The sequence below is a fragment of the Chiloscyllium plagiosum genome, unplaced genomic scaffold, assembly GCF_037043375.1.
Source record: "Chiloscyllium plagiosum isolate Xiang-an unplaced genomic scaffold, Cpla_swu_hap1 HiC_scaffold_2, whole genome shotgun sequence".
In the NCBI taxonomy this organism is placed as follows: Eukaryota; Metazoa; Chordata; class Chondrichthyes; order Orectolobiformes; family Hemiscylliidae; genus Chiloscyllium; species Chiloscyllium plagiosum.
The window spans coordinates 102,864,327-102,888,403 of NW_028270140.1; the positions used below are offsets into that span (position 1 = coordinate 102,864,327).

The 24,077-nt window shown below is 39.0% G+C and overlaps 1 protein-coding gene across 7 annotated transcripts in view; it reads left to right on the forward strand.

Moving 5' to 3' along the window:
* Positions 1 to 24,077, forward strand: part of kiaa0825 (KIAA0825 ortholog) — a 423,025-nt gene that overhangs the window by 72,811 nt on the left and 326,137 nt on the right. For all 7 annotated transcript variants that reach the window (XM_087999252.1, XM_087999265.1, XM_087999256.1 and 4 more), the window contains 3 exons: positions 11,561 to 11,731; positions 15,976 to 16,067; positions 16,833 to 17,051. In XM_087999252.1, coding sequence (XP_087855378.1) covers positions 11,561 to 11,731; positions 15,976 to 16,067; positions 16,833 to 17,051 — 482 coding nt within the window. The remainder of the gene's footprint in view (positions 1 to 11,560; positions 11,732 to 15,975; positions 16,068 to 16,832; positions 17,052 to 24,077) is intronic.

Sequence of the window (24,077 nt, forward strand, 5' to 3'; positions counted from 1 at the left end):
TCCCACCTGCATCCATCTATCACCATCCCACCTACCTTCTCCCCCCCCCCCCCCCCCCCGCCCCCCCGCCCCACCTCCAACTCCCTATTTATCTCGCAGCCCCCTTCCCCCTCCACATTCCTGATGAAGGGCTTATGCCCGAAATGTTGACTCTCCGACTTCTTTGATGCTGCCTAACCTGCTGTGCTTTTCGAGCAGCACACTTTTGACTCTGTATCTCCAGCACCTGCAATCCTCACTTTCTAGTGGTAAGGGGAAAATATCTCCCATTTTCTCTCTGAGTAAAAGATAACATTCCAAAGAAAACTAACTAAAGAGATAGATAAATGACGGATTTTCTCGGACAAAAGCAGAAATGACTGGAGAAACACAAGTATGGCAGCATCTGTGGAGAGAAAGCTGAGTTGATATTTTGAGTCTTCTTCAGAGGATCTGTGTATAAATATGTATGTGGTGTTAAGATAAAGGGGTGTATATAGTTTAATTCTGCAATATAGCTTAGCTGACCAACTTTGTCAATCGTTTCTTGTCTGAATAATAGATTTGTTTTTAGCAAGCAAGTTTTTAAAATATTCCTGAAGAAATCTGGTGAATGTCTCTTTTGGTTTAGTTAACAATAATGATGATGTTACTTTGAACTTTCCATTTTTAAGTTTCAGAACACTTTGGCTCATGGATAATTTGGTATCTGAAAAGTAGCACAACTGTTTGTCAAAGTGATGTTAGACATACAAAACTATCTATTAAGGAAGTTTATCTCACATTTATGGATTATGATGTAGCATTTAAGTGAAGAATTTGGAATAATTGATGCAAACACAGCATGCTGCATAAACTCAACATATCTGTCACCATTTGCAGAAAGAGAAACAGTTAATTTTTTGAGTCTGGTATGACTTCTTTGGAACTCCTTCAATATATGTGACGAATGTATTGGGATTGCTGAAATAAACGATATGAAGGCTAAAAGTGTGGTGCTGGAAAAGCACAGCAGGTCAGGCAGTATCTGAGGAGCAGGAGAATCAACATTTCAGGCATAGGTTCTTCATTCCTGAGGAAAGGTTTATGCCTGAAACATCAATTCTCCTTCTCGGATGCTACCTCTCCTGCTGTGCTTTTCCAGTGCCACACTTTTCAATTATTATCTCCAGCACCTTCAGTCCTCACTTTCTCCTATATGAAGGCTAAGTGATAAACTACAGAGGGCAGGAGGTTTACACCGATAATTGATAATATGTGGATGAATGGCCTGTTGGAAGGCCGTAATGTATTAGAGGAGGATAGAGCACTGCAGAATTTTATTTGTGACATTGTGGCTCAAGGACAAATTAACACATCTCAAAAAGGAGAGCTGGGTGTGGTGTGCAATAGCAATACATTCCAGAATTGAAAACTGAAATTGGAAATGGGAGAAGTTGGAGCAGCTGATTTGGCTTTTAAAGCTGGATTAGTGACAGCAGTTGTGAAAGGTGAGGTGGTGGAAGTAGAAAAATCAGGGTTTGATTGTTTGAATCCCAGTAGGTATTTATAAATTCAAATATGTCAACGTTATAATATCTAAAGGTAAACAGATGTCTACAGGTGAACACAAGATATTTGTGACCAGTGCTCTTTTATTATTTACTTTTCAGCTGCCAAGAATTCAAGGGAAAATTCTATCAGATCAATTGTTCATGGATTTTTAAAATACAGAAGACAGCAGGATTCCCTTGACCCATCTATTTTTTCTTGAAATGTGTCACATGCAGCTGTGTACAGCCGGTACAGCCTACAACTAATTTGTGCAAGAAAAATTAAATCAAGAGATAAATTATTTCATGATTGCTGATTCCCAATAGACTGTGGTATCAGTTTGAAGAAAATATATGATAATTGGTTTCAGACCATGTCAGACACACAATTCCCTCTACTAATGGCTGTTATGGTAGTGCTAGGCCTCAAGGGTGAGAGAAAAAAACTGAAAATAGCCCTGTGCTTGGATTGACAGTGTGGATAAAGTATGTAGGAAATGAAGTGGCAATAAATATAATCCAAAGGGAAATGTGCTTCAGTTGGGGTTTAATGTATCAACTTAAAATCTGGCAGTATGCCATATGATGATTGTTTACTTATTTCAACATCTGCATCTGTTCTGTCTTGAAGACGGCATTATGGCATTCAGTTTTGTGCAGGCAAAATAATGAAATTATTAATACCATTAAGGGATTTTCACATTTAATTTATTCAATATTAGTCAAGCCATGTAAGCAAAATCAAATATTAGAAATCTAAAATTAAGAATTAGAAACTTGCAGGAAGTCAGTTGTAAACAAAAAGATAAAATCATATGCTGAATAGAACCTTTTATTAGGTCAAAGCACCACATGGAGAAGAAGTGAAGAAGTTCAGATACATGTTCCTTCAATAGTATTTTTAAATTAAATTCAATTAATCGTTTCAAAATTTTAAAAAAATTGTTTTTATCATCTCCAAATGCAACCTAATGAAGATATTTACAGTATATTTGGGACAAAAACAAACCAGACCTGAACACTATGGGTGAATATGTCAAGGCCAGACATCAAAAAGACAGCTCAATGAAACAGTGAAATGCAAGCAGAACAGAACACTTCTTGGATCTTGAACTGAATCTAAGTGGTGTCACGTGCAGGTAAGGTGGTGAAGAAAGCGTTGGCATGCTTGATTTCAATGGTCCGTGCATTGAGTGTAGGAGTTGGGATGCCATATTGTGGCTTTACAAGACATTTGTGAGGCCACTTTCAGATTATTGCATACAATTTTGGTTTCACTACTATAAATGAAATGTTGTTAAACTAGAAAGGGTACAGAAAAAATATTTAAAAGGATGTCACAGGGACTGGAGGGATCGAGCTTTAAGGAGAGGCTGGGACTTTTCTCCCTGGAGTGTCAGAGGCTGAGGGGTGACCTTATAGGTATTTATAAAATCGTGAGGGGGCACAGATAAGATGAATAGCCAAGGTATTTTCCCAAGGTGAGGGAAGTTCAAAACAAGAGAGTATAGGCTTGGGGTGAGAGGGAAAGTTTTAAAAGAGACCTGAGGGGCAACTTTTTCAAGCAGAGGGTGGTACATGTATGGAATGAGCTGACAGAAAAAGTGGCAGAGGTAGGTACTGTTGTAATATTTGAAAGACATTTGGAGAGGTACATAAAGAGAAAAGGTTGAGAGGGATATGGACCAAAAACAGGTAAATGGGACTCGTTCAGTTTTGGAAACATGGTCAGCGTGGACAAGTTGATCGAAGGGTTTACTTCCTTGCTACATGACTCGATGATTGTGAGAAGCGTGACATTATTTTCTGAAGCTTTGTGAACAAAATTGTTGGGGAGAACAGGGTCTAGTAAGAAAGAGGAACTGAAGGAAATAAGTATTAGTAATAAAATGCTATTGAGGAATTTGATGAGATTAAAAGCTGATAAATCCCAGGACTTGATCATCTACATCAGAGTGTACCGAAAAGAAGTGACCCGAGGCCTGGGCAGTGTGGTTAGCACTGCTGCCTCAGCGCCAGGGATTCCAACGTTGGATGACTGTCGTTGTTTAGTTTGCACATTCTCCTCGTGTCTTTGTGGGTTTGCTCCAGGTGTTCGGGATTCCTTCCACAGTCCAAAGATGTACATACTAGGTGGATTGGCCATGCTAAATTACCCTGTTGCGTCCAGGGCTGTGTAGTTAGGTGGATTAGCCATAGTTACAGAGATAGGAGGGGGGGTCTAGATTTGATGCTCTTCGGAGGGTCCATGTGGACTCTTTGGGCTGAATGGTCGTCTTCTATACTGAAAAATGTGTTGCTGGAAAAGCGCAGCAGGTCAGGCAGCATCCAAGGAGCAGGAGAATCGATGTTTCGGGCATAAGCCCTTCTTCAGGAATCTGCCCGAAACGTCGATTCTCCTGTTCCTTGGATGCTGCCTGACCTGCTGCGCTTTTCCAGCAACACATGTTTCAGCTCTGATCTCCAGCATCTGCAGTCCTCACTTTCTCCTTCTTCTATACTGTATGGATTCTTTCATTTAAGAAATAAGGATGTATTGATGGCCATCTTTACATATTCTGTAGAGTGTCAAAGAATTCCTTTGGATTGGAGGAGAGCTTATGCAAGCCCACTATCTGAAAAAGGAGGTGGAGAAAATAGAGGGAACTATAGACTCTGTATCCTGACATCAGTAGTAGGGATAATGCTGGAGTCCATTATAATGATTTAAGTGCAAAACACTTGGAAAACAGTGACAGAATATGACAGGGCCAGCATGGATTTATGAAAGACAAATCATACTTCACAAATCTGGCATGTTTCAAAGATATAACTGGGAGAGTTGATAAAGGGGATCCTTCAAATGGATGTAGTTCATTTGGACTTTTAGAAGACTTTCAGTAAGGTCCCATGTAAAAGATTAACATGATGAATTTTAATATAATTAAGTGTGAGGTTAGCTATTTCAGTCTGAAAAAGAATAGACCAGGGTCTATTTTAGAAGGTTGAAACTTTATTGCTGGAACAGCACAGCAGGTCAGGCAGCATCCAGGGAACAGGAGATTCAACGTTTCGGGCACAGGCCCTTCTTCAGGAATGAGCGGAGAGTGTTCAGCAGGAGAAGATAAAAGGTAGGGAGGAGGGACTTGGAGGAGGGGCGTTGGAAATGTGATAGGTGGAAAGAGGTCAAGGTGAGGGTGATAGGTCGGAGTAGGATGGAGGCGGAGAGGTCAAGAAGAAGACTGCAGGTCAGGAAGGCGGTGCCGGGCTGGAGGGATCCGGCTGAGACAAGGTGGGGGGAGGGGGGATGAAGAAACTGGTGAAGTCCAAGTTCATCCCCTGCGGTTGGAGGGTTCCCAGTCGGAAGATAAGACGCTCCTCCTCCGACCGTCGGGTTGTTGTGGTTTGGCGGTGGATGAGTCCAATGACCTGCATATCCTCGGTGGAGTGGGAGGGGGAGTTGAAATGATGTTCTACAGGTTGGTTGGGTTGGTTTGTCCGGGTGGCCCAGAGGTGCTCTCTGAATCGCTCCGCAAGTAGGCGGCCTGTCTCCCCAATATAGAGGAGGCCACACCGGCTGCAGCGGATGCAGTAGATGATGTGGGTGGAGGTGCAGGTGAATCTGTGGCGGATATGGAAGTTTCCTTTGGGGCCTTGGAGAGAAGTGAGGGGGGAGGTGTGGGCGCAAGTGTTGCACCTCCTGCGGTTGCAAGGGAAGGTGCCGGGAGTGGAGGTTGGGTCGGTGGGGGGTGTGGATCTGACAAGGGAGTCGCGGAGGGAGTGGTCTCTACGGAAAGCTGATAGGGGAGGGGAGGGAAATACATCCCTGGTGCTGGGGTCCGTTTGGAGGTGGCGGAAGTGACGGCGGATGATGCACTGTACATGGAGATTGGTGGGGTGGTAGGTGAGGACCAGTGGGGCTCTGTCCTGGTGGCGGTTGGAGGGGCGGGGCTCAAGGGCGGAGGAGCGGGAAGTGGAGGAGATGCGGTGGAGGGCACCGTCGACCACGTCGGGGGGGAAATTGCGGTCCTTGAAGAAGGAGGCCATCTGTGTTGTACGTATTTTGAACTGGTCCTCCTGGGAGCAGATGCGGCGGAGACGAAGGAATTGGGAGAATGGGATGGCGTTTTTACAGGGGGCAGGATGGGAGGAGGTGTAGTCCAGGTGCATCTGCCGCCGCATCTTTCATTCATTTATTGGATGCTGGTGTGACTGGCTAAGCTAGCATTTATTGCCCATCCCTAAGGGCAGTTAATAATCAACCACATTGCTGGGTCAGGAGTCACATGTAGGCCAGACCCAGGCAAGGATGGCAGTTTCCTTGCCTAATGGATATTCGTGAACCAGATAGATTTTTCCGATAATCGACAACGGATTCATGGTCATCATTAGACTCTTAATTCCATATTTACAAGGAATTCAAATTCCACTCCCTGCTGTGGCAGGATTCAAAACCAGGTTCCCAGAACCAAGAGACCTGGGTCTCTTGATTAATATTCCTGTGATAATTCCACGAGGCCATTGCCTCTCCTTAAATTACAAGAGATGAGACAAATTAGACCTTTATTCTCTAGAATTGAACAGTTTAGGGGATAATCCAGTCAAGGTCTTCAGGATATTAACAGAGAAAGACAGGGTAGATAAAGTTAAACTATTTCACTGGTTGAAGAATCTAGAACTCGGGGCATAGTCTTAAGAATCTTGGCCAGGCCATTTAAAAGAAATGTTACAAAAAAACACTTCTACATGCTAAGAGTAGTGGAGGTTTGGAACTGTCTTCCTCAAATAATGATCAGTGTTAAATTCAATTGCTAAATTTAAATCTAAGATATACAGAGATAGGCATATGGAGTGAGGCCACAGTTCAGTCATAATCTTTTTGAATGATGGAGCAGGCTTGAGGGATTGAATGGTCTACTTCAGTTCCTTTTCTCCCATGTTTTGTGTTTCCATGAATCTACCTCAAATACTTTGGATTTTGAAGTCTCAGCTGTTCCAACCGCATATAACGCAAAATTTAGCAAAAATTTTAGATAATCCAAGATTTGATGTAATACCAACAATGTCACAGTGAATGGTGAATAGACATTTGATGAAGTGGTGTACCTAGGTGTCAACAGTATATAAGTGGATGTGATCCCCATCTTGGTGGATGAAATCGGCTGCTCCTCGCTTGCTGCCTGAACTGCTGTGCTCTTCCAGCACCACTAATCCAGAATCTGGTTTCCAGCATCTGCAGTCATTGTTTTTACTCACCTGGATGAACTCAGCTGTCCATTGACAAGGTAAGTTGTTGCCTTGGGTCTTCATGAATGATTAGAAGGAAGCTTCTCCCAATCATCAATGTCACGCTTCAAGGAGAGTTCCTTTGACTTTTTTGTATTTATTTATCTTCCCCAGGAATACTTGCCATTGGAAAGCTTTCAAAGCAAGACCTGGTGGGGAAGATGCTTTTCAGCCAGCTCATCATAATGTCCATTTCATCACTGTTAGTTTTGCAGGTGCTTAATCTGAATTCTTGTAGAGCTGGCTTCAAAATAGCCAATAGTGATTTTTCACAGTGTTCCCAGAGGATCAAGAGAATGCGGCAGAGTCAGTGTTGGAGTAATTTCTGAGGAATTCTTGTGATTTGCAGGTCTCATTGCAGTACAGAAGTGTCATGATGACAATTGTTCTGTATACGGGACCTTCTGTTGTCTTGCAGTGGACTCTGTTGTTAAATATTTGCTGCCACAGTTTGTAGAATGCTGAGCTGATGTAGCCAATCCAATGTTGGACCTCCTTGTCAATGGTGGTCCTTTTGGGAGAGTGTCTTCTGAGGAAGTGCACAACATATTCTAGAATCTCTCCTTCAACATTTTATGAGAGTTACAATATTTGATCAGGGTCTAGGTTTTTTGGTGACCTTCTAGGACAGGTTGACACTCATAATTACAGGAGTGTAAAGATTAAGATGGCTTGCAAATTTGCTCATTGGTGAGTAATGATGTTGTGGTCATCTGTAAATTATACTGTTAAAAGGCATCTTGTAGATAAGGACAAAGTGGGGGCCAAGGATTGATTTTTGGATAATTTGGATGTCCAAAATCCAAGTATGCAAACAGTTGGAAGAAAATCATTGGTGGAGTTGCAATGGCTACATTCTGATAAGTAACAGCGAAATTGAGTAGGGACAAATGATGGAGTTAGTTGATATTATTAGATGTGTCATCGGTATCAAAGTGGATTAGGAAATGTAATAGAAAGGGACAAAGTGGCAGAAAACATTTCTCACTGGCAGTGTTGTACTGGGAAGGCCACAAATTTGATTGGAATGTTCTGCAGACAGGAAGGGGAAGAATAATTATAAATTTCTAAAGGAGCATTTACAAAAATTTTGAAGCTGAGATATTTTATGCAAGGCCTGTGCCATTTTTATACTACCTGACTTGAATATCATCTTTTTAAGATGACAAATTGAACTCAATACATGGGGTATGTATTGTAAACCAATCTGTAAGGGAGAAATTGACATTAAAATAGAGGAGAAAGTGAGGACTGCAGATGCTGGAGATCAGAGCTGAAAATTTGTTGCTGGAAAAGCGCAGCAGGTCAGGCAGCATCCAAGGAGCAGGAGAATCGACGTTTCGGGCATGAGCCCTTCTTCAGGAATTAAAATAGAGGATTCAGACTTACTTTCCTAATCCCATTGGTCACAATGATAATTGCTTATTCTGGTTGAGTGGCTAATGTGACTGCTGGAAATGGACATTGTCCACATAAATTTATGCAAATTTGCATCCAGTAGGCTGGGCACATTTTAATCCAGCATAAGCAGGAAAGCCATCATGTCTTTCTTTTTAGGTGAAGGCAATTGACAGTTGTCAGTAGGTGAAGAGGCCTTCTAAGTGCAAAATTCCATTTTAGAAAAAAAAACCAGGAGAAACCTTGTCCTTCTGACTTGAAAATGCAATTCCAATTCCTATGGAATTGCATTTTCAAGTCAGAAGGACAAGGTTTCTCCTGTTTTTTTTCTAAAATGGCATATTTGCACTTAGAAGGCCTCCATGTTCCTTCCTGCTGCACCAAATTCCACTCCCACCAAACAGGCAGTGCTACTTTCTGCCACTTTCAGGCAGTGAGCTAGTCAGTGGCATGCAGGTTATACATGGGATTTAAAACAGTGAAGGCATCAAATTTAATCTGCAAGTATGTTTGCATTTGGTTATTTTTTTGCTCATTTGAAACATGTCAAGTATAAAATCAAGCCCATAGAACTCAACAGTGAAATGTAACAACTCAATGAAAAGTTTGATGATGAAATTATCTTATTATTCAGTTCAGAATTTGTTAATTACCAGCAGTTGGAAACTGTGTCCTTAGAGGAGCAAGTTTTATTGAATATAATATCATTTAAGCAGTGAAACATGATGTTATAAGATAAGTAACACTGCAGCCTTTACTTTAAAAAGCATGTCCTTCTTCATCTGTGCATTTAACATTAGTAATCTGCTGGGGTTAACATATTTGTGAATTCATTTTGATCCTTATCACTATCCATAAAATTTATAATATGTTTTGTATTTAGTCATTCCATCAACATAATCACATTCAAATTAAACAAACCTTCTCCTTTGACCTGCAAAGCTGATTTCTCCAATGCTCTTTTTGTGTAGAGTCAGAACAAATGCATGACAATAGGGGAGTGATGTATTTTCAGATGAGTTGTAGATTCATAGAGATGTACAGCATGGAAACAGACCCTTCGGTCCAACTCGTCCATGCCAACCAGATATCCCAACCTAATCTAGTCTCATTTGCCTGCACATGGCCCATTTCCTTTTAAACCCTTCCTATTCACATACCCATCCAGATGTCTTTTAAATGTTGCAATCATACTAGCCTCCACTACTTCCTCTGGCAGCTCATTCCATACGTGCACTACTCTCTGCGTGAAAAAGTTGCCCCTTAGGTCCCTTTTATATCTTGCCCCTCTCACCCTAAACCTATGACCTCTAGTTCTGGCCTCCCCCACCCCAGGGAAAAGACTTTGTCTATGTGCTCTATCATGCTGCCGCCTCCTCCCCACCCCTGACAAATGCTCGAATGCAAGGAATAGTACAAGTCTGAATATTTTTCTGGTCTTTGTAATTAAAGTTTATAATTGAAATGTTATAATATTTTTGACTAGTGTAATATAATTTGTTTTTCTTCTTTAATACATGTTTTATTCTTTGTTTCGAAAATACACATGTAGACTTTTGTCTGTGTGTTTACAGAATGTGTTTGGTAACAGATTGCCAACATTTTAAAACAAAACAAAGTTAGGGTTTATCAAGCCAGGTTTTATCCTAGGATCTGATTTGTCCTATGTAATTTCAGTTTACATTATAACAACTTTCTATATCCCTTTGTGAATTAACAAGTCTACTTTGTGTCTAATACAATTCATCACATACTCTGTGCCCTTAATATTAAAGCTGAGACTATAATATGTTTTTTAACTGATCTCTCTATCTCTCCTTCCACTTTTATTAACTATGGATGTGTACACCTGGATCTCTCTGTTCCTGCATACCCTTTTACTGTAGTGCCCTTTGTTTTAGTCTATTTCTCCAAGTTCTTTCTACCAAAATGAAATACCTCATACTTCTCTGCATTCATTTTTGACCTCCCAGTATGGGTGGGTAGAAGACATGGGTTGATGAGCCACTGGAGGTAACTGAGGGTTTTCGTTGGTATGCATTGTCATTGGAGCAAGTGGAATGAATGAGAGGGTGAAGATTTGCAAATAATCAAAAGTTTTGAACCACCTCAAGTAAGGTCTTAGCCATTTACTCACATAGCAGCTTGACACAGAGGGAGAGCAGATTAAAGCTATCCTGCAAGACAACAGCTATCCTAATCATATCATTACTCACTACACATCACAAAAACCCATAAATGGGCTAAATGCCACATCTTTCAGTCATGAAAAAACTCCAGCTGAAACACTGGCATCGACCTAGAAAAATGGAAAATTGCCTAACTACCCTATCCACAGAAAATGACATGAATCCAGTTCATTTTCAATCATAACTAAGTATGCGCACTGAGGCTTTGGTCAAAACCTTGAACCTAGACTTGAATTAATTTGGTGAAACAGGTGTATGCTATGTTTGGCTTTTGAGCATTTGCATTGTTATCTTAGAGTTCCTTAGTTCTGTATAGAGTGTGTATAATGTTCTGACTACATCATATTGACCTTGAAACGTCAACTCTGTTCCTCTCTCAATAGACACTGCTACGTTTTTGCAGCATTCTCTGTGTTTGTTTCTGTACTGTGTGAATAGTATTATTAATGGAAGTATTATTAATGAGTCATTGGTTGTATTGTATTGAGGTCATGCTGAAGGTCTGTAGGGGAAAGTGTTCAAATGGAGGATATGAGGGGCCATTGAAGATGGGTAGAGGGTCATGAAGCCAGAACAGCTGGTACAGGTGATGGAGGGACATGGGTTGGCATTTTTAAATTCATTCACGGGATGAGGGCATTGCTGGCTAAATCAACATTAATTGCCCATCCTGAATTCCCAGAAGGCAGTTAAGAGTCAACCACAGATCTGTGGGTCTGGAGTCACGTGTAGGCCAGACCAGGTAAGGTTGGAAGTTTCCTATCCTAATGGATATTAGTGAACCAGATGGTTTATTCCGACAATCGATAATGATTTTGTGGTCATCATTAGACTTCTAAATCTAGACTTTTTGGATAAAAATTCCACCATCTGCCATGGTGGGATTCAAACCAAGGTTCCCAGAATATTACCTGGGTTTATAGATTAACATTCCAGTGATAATATCACTAGTCCATCACCTCCTCTATATGGCCACTGAGGATAACTGAAGGGTATTGGTTGGTATGCATTATCATTGGGGTGAGTGGGATGGAAAAACATTACTCTTGAAACCCTTGCTAATCCCTTTGTTAAAATGTGGTTGAAGGTGTGTCAAATGCCACACAATTGCATTACTAACAGTAACGTTATGACTATTTATTATTTTTAAGTGTAATTTACCAATTTACATTTTCTTCATTTACTTTCTTTGACCAGTTCCACGGGAAGAGACTAAGAGGGGAAGGAACTTGTGTCTTAATGCACATCAGCTCAGATGCCTTTCCCATTTGATGAAAATTCTCCTTCATATGGAAAAGCGAATGAAGGAACTAGCTTCTGAGGTCTTTTTGGGAAACCCTTCCACACAGCATGGTAGAAATGTTCGAGGTAAAGCTTATCAATATCTAATAAATTTAGAATGATATGATTTCCTTATTTTTCATTACAGGATTATAACATTCTTATTTATATTTTTGCAAGTATGGCTTTTTTTTTTGCTCCTCCCTCCCTATTTTACCTGACTTGTGAACTATTGTATCTTGAAGCATGGGTGGACAAACTAATCTTGTTCCATCTTTGGAAGATAAATGAAAATAGCATTAGGAAACATTGTGCCATGAAACTCTAGCAATATAATAAACATGTTTAAATATACTGATAACCGTTTGCAGAAAGTAACTTTAAAATCACAGTGATGTGATAGGTCTGTTCGAAGATATTTTCAATTGACTTCTTGCATGTTGTTGAGAGCTAAAGTAATCAGATGTACACGATCTGCTGTGGCAGCAGTGAGCTGTACAAATCATACGGGATCTGATTGGTGTGGAACACATTATTCTCTCAACAACTAACACACAGGAAAACAGGAATGGGGTTTCCTAGAAAACAGCACATGTGCACATTTGTACCTGTGTGGTGTACACCTTTGTTCCTGTCTGTGCAGTGTTGCCTGGTCTCAAATTGTTTCACCAACTCTTGCCATTGGACAAAGACATCTGTTGATGAGGACTGTCATAATCTGTGTACAAAAGCCACTCCACCTTAAAAGAACTATGCTGAGGCACCTTTCATTCCCTCAAAATGAAGGTTGAGACCTGGAAGATCAGGGTTCTCACTGATAATCCCGACAGCGACAAACCTGAACATTGCACTGCTTTCATAGGCCAGAATCTCTAGCACAATGACATCAATACTATTATCCTGAGTGAGACAAGGTGGTCACGACAGACTCAGCTCAAAGACAAAAGTTGACAAGTACACCTTTTTCTCGAAAGTTACATGAGAAAAAGAACACTGATTTCACCATGGTGAGCTGAAAATAAAACAAACTAACTGACTAGCCTTGTGGGACAAATGAAAGCCTCATGACCTTAAGGCTCACCCAAAACAAGATCAAGTTCACCACTGTTGTCAGTGCATGATCCCAACTGTAGAATTAACAGATGAGACTCAGAGAGAAATTCTTTGATTGTCAGTGTCCCCTCTGCCAAAGGGAGACAAGCTGATTCTTCTTGATGATCTTAACACCAGAGTTGAGGAGGGACACAAAGCTCTGGAAAGGCATGATTGGCAAGGTAGGCAGAGAGAAAGTAAATGCCAATGGAGTCCTTCTCCTGACAATACCTGGAGTAGGCCTGATCATAACAAGCATCCTATTGCATCAAAGAGACAATTCCAAGACCTCATGGTAGCACCCTCACTCTAAACCATTGCTACCTTCTTAATTACATCATTGTATAAGCAAGAGATTATGGGGATAACACAGGAAAGTGGAGTTAACGATAATCATATTCGCCATGATCTTATCAAACGGTGGAATTGGACACGATGGGCCAAATGGCTTATTTCTGCTCATATTTCTCATAGTTTTAAGGAAATGCAATTCCAGTGGATTTAAGGATACAAATCCAGGAAGAAAGACAAACTCAGCCTGCACCTCAATGCCTAGTCTGCTCTTGAATAAACAGCAACTGTGATGAGATTCTCGGTTTCTTGACTAGTTTGATGACAATGACAAGGAGATCCAGGAGTTACTAAAGCATAAGCACAAGAAATTCCTGTACTGGAAGCACCAACAAAACCCAAGGGAAAGAAATCAGATCTTCAGACTAATAAAGACCAAGGTCCAAGAAAACAACTGCGAACTAAAGATTTGCTGTAGGTGAAAAGAATGCACAAAGTCTATCAAATTGCTAACAGCCATAAAAGGCTTGGATTTCTAGCATAGTTGCCACCGTCTGTAGCCCAAGCATCCAAGGATATTCCCCACTGAACTGGGTAGCTTATCAAGAACAGAGATGCAGTCATTGCTTGTGGGAATGAACACTTTGAGGATCTCCTCAATTGGGATTCCATCTTCAATATGAGTGCCCTTGGTTTCATCCCACAGCTCGACAGTCATCTCCATCTTTGCAAAACCCCAGCCCAAAATGATGTTGAAAAGCAACAAAACAACTAGTGCAGCTGGAAACTCTACTGAAATACTGAAGTATGGCAGAGAATCACTCTTAGCAAAAACTCATGACCTTATTTCCCTCATTTGAAAGGAGAATAGCATTTCAGAGGATCTTAGATGCAGATTCTGCTAAATTTGTGTTGATCCTGCTTTGAATATTTAGTCACATCAGGGTCAACAACTTTGGAAGGGTCATCCTTAGACCCAAGGACAGCCTAAGAAGACTGACAAAGTTCTAAGTATTCAAATTTGCATTTAGATAACAGATTTAAAAATGGCTTTTGCATATTTTTACCATCAGCATATTAAAAATAGTGAATGTGTCTAACACTATCAAAAATGACATTGAAATTTCTTATGTCAATTTTGTGAATTAAAAATCGCATTTAAAATTGTTAACATTTGCTTTAAATATCAGTTAGATGAAGCCATGATCAGCTGCAACATTTGTTAAAAGATCTATTGTTATAATAGCTGCAGAATATACTAACAGTGTAATGTATTAACAATAACAATATTATAGGAGTACGAGTGAATATAATGCCTTACTTCAAGTTACATCAGTGTTTTTTTATCCTTCTTAAAAACACTTCATCAGTTCAGCAAAATGTATTTTTTACATGAATACAATAATGACTAAAACAAAATAATGCTTACAATTTAATGTAATTGTTGCAAAGGCACTCTCACAGTTTTCTGAAAATCACCTTGACAAACCTTAGCAGTCTTGAAAGAATGAGACCTGGATCTTGTCTGACCTTCAAAGGCAAAGAAAATTGAGCAGGATGCAAACAAGTAGTCAATCTATAATGTTTAACATCATCACCAAAAGTTGAAATGACTTTCCCTCTCCCACTATGTACAACATCAAAAGAGATTAACTCTTATTTTGTATCTGTTGGAATCTATGAAATGTCATTTATTGTTTCATTTTATTTGATATGATATACAGTAAACTTATACGCTATTACTTATTAATAGGAATGGAATTTTTGTCTTTGCTGTCAAATACATCACTGTTGTCCGCATTACTGATCAACAAACATATGTAGCTTTTGCATACAGCTTCATTATTAATAAAAGTAATGCACTACACTTGTGTAGCATGCTTAAAAAATATACTGAAATAGTGTTTCTCTGAGGCTGCATGTTTTTGCAATATAATTTACCCCAAATCTGTCTATTCATTTATAGAAGATTAGATAATTTCTGGCTCAAATTATATACATAGCAAATCAGTTTCTGTGCAAGTTTTTCAAAAAGAAATACATGAAGCTAGCCCCATCCCCAGAGTGAAAAAATATCTTGCAAATCCTAAGTGACCAGCCCTTTATGTTGAAACTGTGCCTACTTGTTCTAGCTTCCCAAGCTGGGGGTACAGTACTATTTATGCTATCAAGTCCCTTCAGAAATTAGGATGATTCAATGAGATGGTCTATCATTCTTCTAAACGTCAGAGACTGCGGACCAATTTGTTCTACCTCTCATCAGAGGACAGCCTGTCAACAGGATACGATCTAGTGAACATTCACTTGATCATTTCTAATGCCCTATATCCTTCCTTAAAAGTGCATTCACAATCCCAGATGAAGTCTTATCAAAACCCTGTACTATTGAGAAATACTGAATACCCAGCAACTCACTATTGTATATCAGTGAAACGAGAAAATGATTCTGCACAGTTTAGTATGTTCCTTTCAACTGATTGAAATCAGATTATACTTTGTTTGTAGATTAGACACTCTGATTTTGAATATTTATTTTTTCAGCTTTGCTCATTTTCAACTGTAATAAAATATTATATAAAATAACCACTTAAACATGTAAATGAATATTTTAATGAAAAGAAAACGATGTTCTAACTTCGCTGATTATGATGGTTCATGATGGATTTTCCACTAATATGCAAATAGATTTGATATTAAACTTGAATGAAAGTGTCAATTCAGAAACCTATGTCAATTTTGTCTGTAGTGTTGGCTGCTGTTGTCCAATGCACAAACTCTACACAACTATTTAGAATAGAAGATTTTTAAAACTGTTAAGTGATATTTAAAATCAGATGCAAAATACTTTTCTTACCTGACTGAACCAAGCAATATTTGTGTATACAAGTGTCATTTGTATGATTGTAGTATGGCCATATTTACCAGTGCAGTCGTATTTGATCTCTTAGGAGTGCTAAAGAAGACCCTAGCAAACATTGATGGGCCATCAGAGATGAACAAAGCTAACATCCAAGCCGATCAATTACTACTTTTGACTGAGGTAATGCAAGTCTTGTATTAATTTTTATAAATTTAGCAAAATAATCACTATAATACTTTAGCAAGTTTTGAGAAAACTTGTAGCTCAGGTTGAATTTCTGGATGTAGGTTTGCTCATTGAGCTGGAAGGTTCATTTTCAGACGTTTCATCACTATACTAGGTAACATTTACAGTGAGCCTCTAAATGAAGCACTGGTGGTGTAGCCCGCTTTTTTTCCTATGTTTGAGTTTCCTAGGGTTGGTGATTTCATTTCCTGTGGTGACATCATTTCCTGTTCTTTTTCTCAGGGGTGTTAAATAGGATCCAAGTCAATGTATTTGTTGAGTGTTCCGGTTGGAACTGACCGACCAACTAACTGGAATTCTATCAACAAACACATTGACTTGCATCCTATTTACCACCCCCTGAAGATGTTACCTAGTGTGGTGACAAAATGTCTGATAACAAACCTTCCAGCTCAGCGAGTAAACTTACATCCAGAAGTATAATACTTTATTTATTCCTAAGATCTTGAAATTTTCAGCCAGAAAGCCACTGTCATTTTTGGTAGACAATGGCTTAAACAGATGATCCCTAAAATTTTTTTGTAATAAGATGACATAATTGTTTGTTGACACATTTACAGAATTCACCAACATTGGTTTCAGACTTATTAAAACCGTTTATTTGCATTTTCTTGTAATTTTAGTTTCTTCTAGATTTTGGCTCTTTTAAAATGAGACTTTATGTTTTAACTGTGACTTTATTGCCTGTTCATATTGTAGTCTATTTCCCTTCAATGTGGTTGGCGAAATGCTTTCAAGAGCCTCGGATATTCTGCAGCCCTTTGTATGAAAGTGGCCATTGAAGATACATGTTCAAGATGCCTTCAACAAGAAAAAAAGCAATATATATCAAGTAAAGGCTTATCAACAAGCACTTGCCCAATGCAAGCTACGTGGGATCAGTGCATGGAGGAAGAGCAACCTAAAAAAGTTGTAAAGGTAACACCAGCACAACATCATGTAGACATACCAGGAAAAGTTGTCAAGTGTAGTAGAGGCATGTCACAAAAAGACTTACAAAGCAGCTATTTTGAGTTCTTGAATAACTATTATTTTTAAAAGAATCTAACAATTCTGTTACAAAGATGTGTCATCCACAATACTTTTTTAATAATTGGTTGGATATATATATCTTTTTGAAAGGATCAGTTTGAAAAGTAAAAGACACTTTGGCTTTTGTTGTATTTGTCGAAAGCAAACTGCTTGAATTGAGACGAGATAAAAACAATGACTGCAGATGCTGGAAACCAGATTCTGGATTAGTGGTGCTGGAAGAGCACAGCAGTTCAGGCAGCATCCAAGGAGCAGCGAAATCGTGTTTCGGGCAAAAGCCCTATTCCTGATGAAGGGCTTTTGCCCGAAACGTCAATTTCGCTGCTCCTTGGATGCTGCCTGAACTGCTGTGCTCTTCCAGCACCACTAATCCAGAAGATGCTTGAATTGAGACACTGAGTCTACAACAGTTTCAGAAAGCAGTCACATGATCCAGTTTATGGGGTTTGGAGAAATATAAGTTTTAAATACAGTCAGGCAGAACTTGTCACAGAGGCAATAACTGCTGCCCTTCCTTTCTCTAAAATCCTTCTCGTCAAGGGGTGGTATTTGATTTAATTTGATTTATTGTTGTCACATGTACCTGAGTACAGTGAAAAGTTTCATTTTACAAGCAGTACATGCAGATACAAACATTCCGGACATATCGATCATAGAATTTTTAGAAAAAGTGAAGCATGCAAGGTTACGCTTGCACAGGAGGTGCATTTGAACGATATTTGATTTAAAATTAGAGAGTTCATTTAGCAGTCTAATAACAGCAAAGAGGAAACTGTTCTTAAACCTGTTAGCAAACGTGTTCAAGCTTCTGTATCTGGGGATTAATCAGTGTTCAGTCCCATTAATTACTCCAGCACATTTTTATACTAATACTAATTTGTTCTCCATTATGAATTCTCTTATTTCAGATTGTTAGTGACCTGCATTTGTCATCACTAATCTCTTTTACATACTTATAGAAGTTCTTGCAGTCCACTTTAGTGGCCCTTGCAAGTTTACTCTGATTCTCTATTTTTCCTTTCTTAATCAACCTCTTCATCCCCCTTTGTTGAATTCTAAACCACTTGCAGTTCTCAGGCTTGCTACTTTTTGAGCAACTTTATATGAATCCTCTTTGGATCTCGTACTATCCAGTTGTTTTGGTAACCATAGTTGAGCCATTTTTCCTCTTGTGTTCTTTTGCCTGAAAAGAATGTATAGTTGCTGCAATGAATTGATTTGTTCCTTAAATATTAACCATGACCTATCTAGTGTTTTAACTTTCAACGATGCTACCTAGTCTATTGCAGCTACCTCACTCCCTCATACCTTTGTACTTACCTTTTTATAGATTTAGGATGCTAATTTTGGATTGGACTATTTCATTGTCTTTCTGAATGAAGAATTTGATCATGTATGGTCACTTTTTTTGAAAGGACCTATTACAACAAAATTATTAATTAACTCCTTATCATTACACAAATCTAGACCTAGGGCAGCCTGCCCCCACCCTCCTCCCCTACCCCCACCCCCACTCAGACTTCATTCCAAAACTTAATTGATCTAAAAAGCCATTTTGTACAGTTTGCAGGAATTCAGCACCCATAGGTGTGCCCAGTCTATATGTAGATTAAAATCATCCATGATTGTTGCAGCACCATTGTGTGCTTTTCTAATTTTCTGTTGATTGACATCCCCTACCTACCATTATTAATTAGAGACCTATAGCCAACTCCCATTAAGGTTTTTCACCTTTGTTGTTTCTTAATTCCATCCAGATTAATTCCACATTTAGATTTCCTCCGACAATGTCCTTTCTTGCTATCGCACTGGTCTAAATTTTTCAATCCTGTCTGGTCTTCCGAAAGATTAAATGCCCTTGGTTGTTCAGTTTCTAGCCTTGTTCGTCCTACAAGTATGTCTCCTATTAGCAGTTACATTGTACGTGTGTGTAACCATTTGTGCAATAAATTCACCTATCTTATTGCGATGCTCCATGCATTCAGATATATTACCTTAAAATCTATTATTATGAGACCAGTTAATATTGTTTCAGGACATGTCAGATCCCAGACTGAAATATAGCTTGATAGATTTTGTTTAGGTATTGTCGAGGCAGTCTTTCATTGAAATACAAAGATGCAGTGCAGCAAGTTTGGTTTTTAACAATAAAAGAGAAGCTCATTATGAAAAATAAGTTAACATAAAAATTGGACAAACCAAATTATTTATATACAATACATGTTTAAGGATTTCAAAACATAGTTAAAATAGAATTCCATTAATCCCAACAGTATCCCATTACATTACTCAAACACCAGAGAGAATTCCCTTACCTATCCCACGTCGAGTTTGACTTAGCTGCAGTTTTAATTCCTGAACTTTAGAATCTGATAGCTTTTTTCTTGATTTCTCATGTATCTGAGCTCAAATTTTCTCAGCTTCACATAACCTGTCAGGGTTTTGACCAAACACTTCTGGTATGGAACTTCTAAACTAAACTCCTTGCACTACGTTAACCTCTTTATTTCTAGTCCTAAACTACCTCCCTTTTTCAGTGGCAGTTGTTTTACACATCCAGCTTCAGCCAAGAATGCTGCAGAGCTGCCCAGACCTAAACTAAAAAGTGTTTTTTTCAAAATGCTTGAGTTTCTCCTGTGCTCAGAAAGTTCCATCTATCTGAAAATCTAGAAAATACACCTTGTTTTTTTTCTTTTAAATTCTCCTAATGCAATAAAAAAACCATTGTTTACCAGGAAGCCCCCCTCTCCAATATTATGCTTTAAAAGAGATCATCATAACTACAGAAATACTTATAAGCTAGTTATTAAATCCTTTTTTAAGATAGAGAAAATGTTAAGCAGCACTCGTTCAACATCAAAAATCCAAAATAATTGATATCAAAATAAATATATAACTGACATAACATTGTCTTTTTGATTCTTTTTACATTTTCTTTAAATTCCATCAATATTTGCTGCCAGCCTTCATTTCCTCTGCTTTCCGTTTTTGTTCTCAATTTTTCTGTCACTTATTTCCATCTTTTCTCCTTCACTCATGTCTCCCCATTCAGTTTACGTCTGCCTATAATTCTAGTTCAGACCTTTCCCACTGTACTAGTTTATTCGATTGGTGTGAACCCATACAGGTCAACAAGGTCCCATATTTGCAGCCTCAAGAATATAAATCCTTCCCATCGACACTACACTTCTGTGCATTTATTCAGTCTATTATCTTATTCCTGATTTCAACAGCACATGGCATGGTGAGTAATTCTGAAACAACTACTATTGAGGTGTTGGTCATGTCAGCTAGCTCAGCTTACATGTGCACATAATTTTTCTTTTTTTCAGGTTAAAATACTAGTTTTAGACCCACTCTTCTTCTTTTCAAACTGGTGTACAATTCAATCATATTGTGATTACTGCTACTTAGGGGTTTCTTTATTATTAATCATTATTTAATCCTGCCAGATTAAACAATACCAAGTCTAGTATAGCATACTCTCTGGTTTTCTTAAAAACATTCTGTGAACTCCTCATCAAAGCCTGCTATTATAAATCTGATTTGGAGATGCCAGTATTGAACTGGGGTGTACAAAGTTAAAAATCACACAACACCAGGTTATAGTCCAACAGGTTTAATTGGAAGCACACTAGCTTTCGAAGCGACTATCTCCTGATGAAGGAGCGTCGCTCCGAAAGCTAGTGTGCTTCCAAGTAAACCTGTTGGACTATAACCTGGTGTTGTGTGATTTTTAACATTATAAATCTGATATTTCTAGTTTATATATAGATTGTGATCACATATTATTATTGCCAACCTTTTATCACACACTTTCTTGTGATATTTCAATATTTCTTTTTGCAGGACTTATTGTACATTGTGTTTAGTGTTTGGGGCCCTAGAGGTTACCCCCACAAGTGACCTCTTTCCCCTAACATCCCTCATCACTACCCAAACAGATTCTACAATCTGATCTCCTGAACCAAGGTTATTGCTAACTTCAAAGTTTGTGAGAAGATTTGTAGCTCGGGTGCTCGTTGTTGTGGTTCTGTTCGCCGAGCTGGGAATTTGTGTTGCAGACGTTTCGTCCCTTGTCTAGGTGACATCCTCAGTGCTTGGTAGCCTCCTGTGAAGCACTTCTGTGATGTTTTCTCAGGCATTTATAGTGGTTTGTCTCTGCCGCTTCCGGTTGTCAGTTCCAGCTGTCCGTTGCAGTGGTCGGTATATTGGGTCCAGGTCGGTGTGCTTATTGATTGAATCTGTGGATGAGTGCCATGCCTCTAGGAATTCCCTGGCTGTTCTCTGTTTGGCTTGTCCGATAATAGTAGTGTTGTCCCTATTATACTATTATTAAAGGACAACACTAATATTATAGGACAAGCCAAACAGAGAACAGCCAGGGAATTCCTAGAGGCATGGCATTCATCTACAGATTCAATCAATAAGCACATCGACCTGGACCCAATATACCGACCACTGCAACGGACAGCTGGAACTGACAACCGGAAGCGGCAGAGACAAACCACTATAAATGCCTGAGGAAACATCACAGAAGTGCTTCACAGGAGGCTCCCAAGCACTGAGGATGTCACCTAGACAGGGGACGAAACGTCTGCAACACAAATTCCCAGTTATTGCTAACTATTGCACTAATATGATCTTTTATTAGGAGTGCTACCTCTTTGTCTTTATCTAGTGTCCTATTCATTTTGAATGTCATATATTAATTAAAATTCAGATCCCAGTCCTTGACTGTGCACTAGCTATCATATTTATTCAGTTTAATGTGTGCAATCACTTCATTAACTTTGTTTTTCATGCTATGCAAATTCAGATGGACAGCCTTTAATCTTGTTTATTCTCGATCTTTGCAGCATCTCGTCTTTACTGCTGATATATTCTTAAGCTTTACTGCCTGTCCCTTCCAGCTATTTTCTGATCTTAATTTTCTATGTTTGTATTTTGCTATCCTGCCTTGACTCCATTCCTTGATTTGTTATATTTGACCAAGCTTGATCCCTTGCCTCACTTGTTTACTTTGGTACTCTACTTCTCAAATATGTGGCTCATGAGAACACCAGTCCCAGCATGGTACAGATGTAGTCCACCCCAAAAGTGTAAATCCCAATTTTCCCAATATTGTACTCGTGCCTCACGATCAGAACCCACTTCTCCAACACCAGTTTTTGACTGCTCAAGCTTTCACTGCTCTAATTCTATTACCTTATGCCTCAGAACATGCTCCTTTGAGGTTCTGCATTATAAGCACCTAATTTCTCATACTCTCTCAAAAGAACCTTTTTCTTAGTTCTACTTATGCCATTGGTACCAAATTGGACCTTGATGTCTGCATCCTACCCCTCTCACTGCAAGTTCCCTATACATTTTTCCTTTTCATCAGCAGCCTAATTCTATTTTGAATATTTCAGTTGAATTTCCCTCCACCACACATTTCTGCAATCCATTTCAAAGCTTATCTACTAGCTGCTTGAAAAAGGTTTTCTCTCTACTGTTTGAGTTCTGCCATGATGATTTCAGACCTGATTGATCCAAACATGCAAAGATGTGAACTGTGTCTACAGTTACTGATAGTAGTATACACCTTTCCTTTGTTGCTCCTTATCATGATGCTTCTGAGCCTCAGTATCTGTGTGATTTCATATCTTGGTGTTGTCTGATTTATGATATGGATATTAAATTGATAGCCAGTATTCAAAACATTAATGCAAGTTAAAAATTCAGTTGTAATTGTATCAGACATTATTTATTACATGCATGTTAGTTATAAATCAAACTTTAAAATACAAAAATGGTATTTTGTAATCTAACATAATTAAAATAATGATTTTCACAATAACTTGTATAAAAAAACTCGACACTTACTTGAAATTGATGTGTTCTTCAAAGTGACTATTGAGCAATTTCAGAACTATTTGTATTATAAAAGTGTGTGCATGGAAATAGAATATTAAGTTTTTCTATTTTAAGAAAATGTACAGAAGTAAGTCAATCTGTTAGAACAAACAAAGAAAATGACAGCACAGGAATGGCCCTTCAGCCATCCAAGCCTGCAGCGATCCAGATTCTCTATATCAACCTGTTGCCTATTTTCTAAGGATCTGCATCCCTCTGCTGCTTGTTCATTTGTGTACCTGTCTAGACACATCTTAAATGATGCTATCATGCCCACTTCGATCACCTCCACTGGCAATGCGTTCCAGGCACCCACCACACTCTGCGAAAAGAACTTTCCACACATACCTCCCTTAAACTTTTCCCCTTTCACCTTGAGCTCATGACCACTCAGTAATTAAGTTCCCCACTCTGGTAAAAGCTTCTTGCTATCCACCCTGTCGATACCTCTCATGGTTCTGTAGACCACAATCCCCCTCAACCTCCAATTTTCTAATGAAAATAATTCTAATCTATTCGATCTCTCTTCATAGCTAACGCCCTCCATACCCGGAAACATTGTGTGAACCTCCTCTGCAACTTCTTCAAAGTATCCACAACCTTTTGGTAATGTGGTGACAAGAACTGTAGGCAGTATTCCAAATGTAGCTGAATCAAAGTCCTATACAGCTGTAACATGACCTACCAACGAAGGAAAGCATGCCGTATGCCTTCTTGACCACTCTAACAATCTGTGTTGCTACCTTCAGGGTATAATGGACCTGAACACCCAGATCTCTCTGTTCATCAATTTTCCTCAAGGCTTTTCCATTATAATTCGCTCTTGATTTGGATCTTCCAAAATGCATCATCTCGCATTTGCCCGGATTGAACTCCATCTGCCATTTCTCTGCCCAACTCTTCAACCTATCTTTATTCTGCTGCATTCTCTGACAGTCCCCTTCACTACTTGCTACTCCACCAATCTTAGTTTCATCTGCAAACTTGCTAATCAGACCATCTATACATTCCTCC